Source organism: Arachis duranensis, chromosome 4 (genome assembly GCF_000817695.3).
Source record: "Arachis duranensis cultivar V14167 chromosome 4, aradu.V14167.gnm2.J7QH, whole genome shotgun sequence".
NCBI classification, from domain to species: domain Eukaryota; kingdom Viridiplantae; phylum Streptophyta; class Magnoliopsida; order Fabales; family Fabaceae; genus Arachis; species Arachis duranensis.
The window spans coordinates 8651988-8657058 of record NC_029775.3 but is presented as its reverse complement, the minus strand read 5'-3'; the positions used below and the strand labels follow the sequence as shown (position 1 = coordinate 8657058).

The following is a 5071-nucleotide window of genomic DNA, read 5'->3' as shown; positions in this document are numbered from 1 at the left end:
CGCGTACGCGTGGGTGCTCTTGCTCCCCAGGCACAAAACTGGCACAACTCTGGCACAACTCTCTGGAAAATGGCTGGGCATTTGGTGCAGTGCATCGACGCGCTCACGCACACCACGCGCACGCGTGGATGGTGCTTTCTCGAAGAATGGTGCGTACGCGCCAAGTGCGCCTACGCGCGGGGGGTCATTCTGCTAAAAATTTTCTAAGTTAAAAGCTGCAGAATTCACAGATTCAACCCCTAATCTTCCGACGGACATAACTTTCTCATTTTAAATCGTTTTTCACCCGTTCTTGAAACGGCATGGACATCCCGGATCCAATTTCATTTCTAAATAAATTTGGCACAAATCAGAGATTCGTAGTCCAAGTTATGTCCCGTCAAAATATGCCCAAAAATCATGTTTTCATACAAAACCACAAAGTGCCATTTTCAAAACAAGCCATTTTCAACTCTTTTCAAAATCAACCAAAACATGCCAATTTCAACCCTTTTTGAAAATAATCAAAATGTGCCAAAATCAACATCAAGCCATCCTCAACTCACTCATTGACACTTTACCAAAATTCCCAAAGTCACCATCTAACCATTTTAACACTTCTCAATCAAGTGGCAAAAGGGCAAACACAATATCATATCATACCCCCTTCCTCATCCCAATATCCAATAGTACCATTTTCAATCAACCATCATTATACATAATCAACATCATACTCACCATCAACATGGTACCACCCATCAATTCAACCTCAATCATCCATCAAGCATATATCACAACATGCATTTCTCATATATCACACAATCAAGGCATCAATATTCATAATCACATATATGATCATATCATATATCTCAACCATTCAACAACATCAACAATTCAATGCCTATCTTAGGGCCTCTAGCCTAAGTATTTCCTACCACATTACATATTAGATACGAGAAACCGAGACTATACCTTAGCCGATTTCCTAAGCTCAACCGGAGCACTTCCAAACCACTTGTCCACAAGCTCTCGAGGTATCAACACCTCCAAGAACAGATTTTATCACACAAAACCCTCTTCCAAGCTTTCTAAAATCACCAATCAAGCTCCAATATTCACATATACACAACCTAAGCCACAATCATCATACCCATACACAACATCTCAATACCCAAACATCTTAGAACAACAAATTACACTAGGGTTGAGAATCTTACCACACCCAAGGTCCAAGGAGACAAGATTAACCTTCTCCTTCAAGAGAGTTGGGCCCTATAACATCAAAGAACCCAAAATCTCAACATTTTACCCATGAAACTCGAAAACAAGGGCTGGAATTTTGAACAGAAAAACGTGGCTTACCTCAAGATTTATTGTATGGGATTGGTAGAGCTCTCCGCGGTGAACGCGTGGCCGCAAACGGTGCGGCAATCGAAGCTCTAGATCAAAAGTTATGGTGGTTTGAAGATTTGGTTTAGTTTAGTTGGGCCAAGGGCCCACTTTGGGTTCGGTTTGCCCCGTTCGGTCCAATCTTGGTCCGATTTCTATAAAATTGGTACCGAAATTCTCGTCTCAAACTCCTCTATAACATTTAGCCATAAAAATAACATTTTTGTCTTTCTAGAATAAATTCTCATTTATGAGTTAATTAGCCATTAATTAACCGGGTCTTACATTAAGAGACATACTAAACCAGACATAGAAATTGATGTGTTCTATTTGTCATATTCTAACATTCAAAATACTACGATTCTATGAAGGAAAGATACCAACCTTCTTTAAGTTTGATATGACCAAACACAAGCTCATTTAAGGTCTCGGCAACATCTTTCTTCATTTTCTCTATAGACTCTTTCTTTGAAACTTTATTTTCTTCATTTTCACTACCCTTCTTGTGTTTCCTATCCTCAAACCCTCTCTTCGTATTTCTATCCTCCCTCTTCTTTGCCCTTCCCAAATTCTCGCGACTTGAATGAAAATCCTCAAGCTTACAATGAAGCCTTTGCCGAAGCTCTTCATAAGTCACAGACTGATTGTCCCCTTCAAGGGCAATGGGCTTAGCATCACCGTCCTCCTCAATGCTACTCTCATTTGCTTTCTCCTTACCCAAGTTCTGCTTCAACATGTCAAGAGTAGTGGCAGGGGGATTTTCAGGATCCAACCATTCCCTTCGAGACTTCTTAATATTCTCCTTAGTTTCCCTTTTCACCTCAGCTTTCTTAGCCTTGCTGAGACCCTGAAACCACGGCTTATCCTTATCGTTGGTTAAAAGGTAAAACTAATCAGGGATGAGTTAAATCAACTTGTCAAAGAAAAGAGTATGGTCATGAATCACAGAGTCTAAATCTTGAACTGCATCCAGCCATTACAACAGATTGTTGCTTCTTCTTCCTCATCTTCTTCTTCCCCTGGGTCACGGAACTGAAATTAGTTTCCATTAGGGTTTAAGGTGGGAAAGCTTAGTTACTGAAACCTATGTGAAACTCAAAATTTCATCACTAATTATGGGAAAGCTTGTTACAAAATTGAACTAATAGATGATAAGAAAATAGAGGAGGGAAATTGGCACCTAAACCTTAGTGCTTTGAAGTAAAAAACCAGCAAATAGATGGAAAACAGAATGGCTGATCTTGTGTTATAGCAAATAGATCCTGCCACAGAAATATAATTTTTGATTTCTAATAACCGAGTAAGAATATTTATTTTTACAGCAATAAAACAATCAGCTGAAGGAATAATATAATATTGAGATACAAACCTCACCAATGGCAGAAAGAGTCTGTGTCTGATTTGGTGTCTGGTTAAGCAGATTGTTCAAGAAAAATTGGACAAATCTTCTTACCTGCAAGCCAAATGCAATTAAATGAACCATAACGTACAACTTATGTGTAATGTTTCATATTTTTGTGCGGTCATCAGGGGCATTAATATGGAAATAACATGGGGAACAAGTTCTGTTCTAATCCACTATTATGTTGAAATGCCACTCCTTTTTAATAAATTCAGCAGTATTATATGCAGATCTCTTCAAGTTAAAAACACAAAATGGAATAATATAGTATACCTTAATTTTCTTGTTGAAGTTTCTTTGGTTTCTCTTGGTTCTATACCTCTCAATCCTGAGTTTCTGCTCCTCAGGGCTATACCTACATGCTCTACTCATTCCTTCAATGATCATGCTGCTTTCACTTGACAATGGACTATCAGTTGATTCATTATTGTTATGCATGATACCGCCATGAGTCCTCTGTACCAAGAAACAAACGTTGCATGCCAAGGGTAAGAGAATGAAGGAATGAACGAACAAAAGAAAGCTAATATATGGTGCGTATGTGGAGATCACCGGTGCTGCAAACTCTCCTAAGAGGAACGTCATCGTCAAACAGGTCAGCCAAGAGAGCAGAGAAGGGATTCTTGAAGGATTGCATTGCAGTGTAAGAAATAGGCGGTACTTGAAGGACTTTTGTCTTGTTATCCATGCATTGCAGAAAACAAATATATACATAATCATTAGAATAATACTAATTTATTGTCATTGTTGTTTAATTGAAAGAGAGCATGTGACAGAATTAATAACCTAGATGAGGACCTGTAGTTATATGAGTTTAACCACTAGAATGATCATACAAATATGAGTTTAACCATTTATATTTTAATCTCTTCTGAAATTTCCTCTAAGCTTTTCTTGGGTCTAACTCTGCCTCTAGCTATAGGACAATCCTACTTTTGATTCACTATCCTAATTTGAGCCTATAACCAAAGATTAAATTGAACAATTATTCTTTATAATCAACTCTAATATGGCAATTCCTACCTCTGATTAGTTGACAATTTCAAAACATCAAAGTTAAACTCACATTAATAAAAAAGGAATAAATCTGTAACAAGGAAAAAGGCACTAACAATTGAAGATCGGGAGACTAAAAACCCGCTCTTGGCTAAGTAATGCTTCACCAATTCATTAGGTATCTGAGAAGAAGAAAGAGTTGGTCCAATGTTCAATCAAATTTAGGAAACAATTCTAATGAAGGAGCTCAAGCATAGATATTACATAAATAGAAGAAAACAGAACGAACCATAGGACTATAATCTATTAACAAAGCCAAAAACTCAGTGAGTGAAGCATCGCATCATGCCTCCTCCATCGCTTGATTGTAGATTATGGTTAGGGTTCATCTTCTCCTCACACTATCTGTACAATAATCTACCTTGAGAATTTATGAATTTTCTTAGAATTTACTTCAAATTCATATACACGAGCCATTCACATTATGCTAAGTTTATATATTAAGGATTAAAAAATCAAGAGAAAAATTTTCGGTACGCAAAAATATGCATTAAACTAATCAAATTGAGAAGAATGACACACAATTGCTTCCTATCCTGCTGACATAGAATGCAATAGCGTCAGTCGCAAATGAGATGTGTTAACGGGAGAGGCTCTTTCTCTCAATCTCAGGGGATTCCGCGTTGCTACAAATCTGGAGATGATGCATTAGCGGAGCTGGATCCCATAAGCTTTATGACAGCAGGGAAAAGAAAATGAACTACGGTGGCAGCGGCGACGGCTGCGATTGCGGCGACAGCTACGGCGAGCTTAGGGTTTCAGCAACGAACTTTCTCCTCTTTGAATCTCTCTTTTTCTGTCACTCGCCACTCCTCTGATCTCACTCTTCTTCTATTTGGGTGGGTTTTTCCGTTTTGGCAATTTGGGAGAATTTTAGTTTAATTATGAATATTGACGATAAGGCTTTTTTAGTTATGTTATTGAGAATAATAGCGGCAATAGCACTATGGCCACAAAATTTTGTTAATAAAAACATTCGTTTTGTATTTTTCAGTGGCAACAGATATATGGTTACTAAAAATTTGTTATTAAAAATATTTTTTATATTTTTTAGTGCCAATAATGATAATTGTCACTAAAATATATAGTATTAATGGCAAATATATAATTGCCACTAAAATATAACTGAAATAAATAAAACAATGGCTATTATATTATTGCTACTAAAGGTTTGTCGCTAAAACTAACTTTTTTTGTAGTGCCAAGACATGTTGGGCTGGCTATATAACCGACAGATGAGACTCA

The 5071-nt window shown here is 37.4% G+C and overlaps 1 protein-coding gene across 1 annotated transcript; it reads right to left on the bottom strand.

Annotated features, from left to right (window-relative positions):
- Positions 1-1723: 1723 nt before the first annotated feature.
- On the bottom strand, positions 1724-3458 carry LOC107483168 (uncharacterized). The gene is given in 4 exon segments (XM_021141432.1): positions 1724-2331; positions 2743-2821; positions 3044-3226; positions 3336-3458. Coding segments are annotated over 4 exon segments (993 nt in total).
- Positions 3459-5071: the final 1613 nt, after the last annotated feature.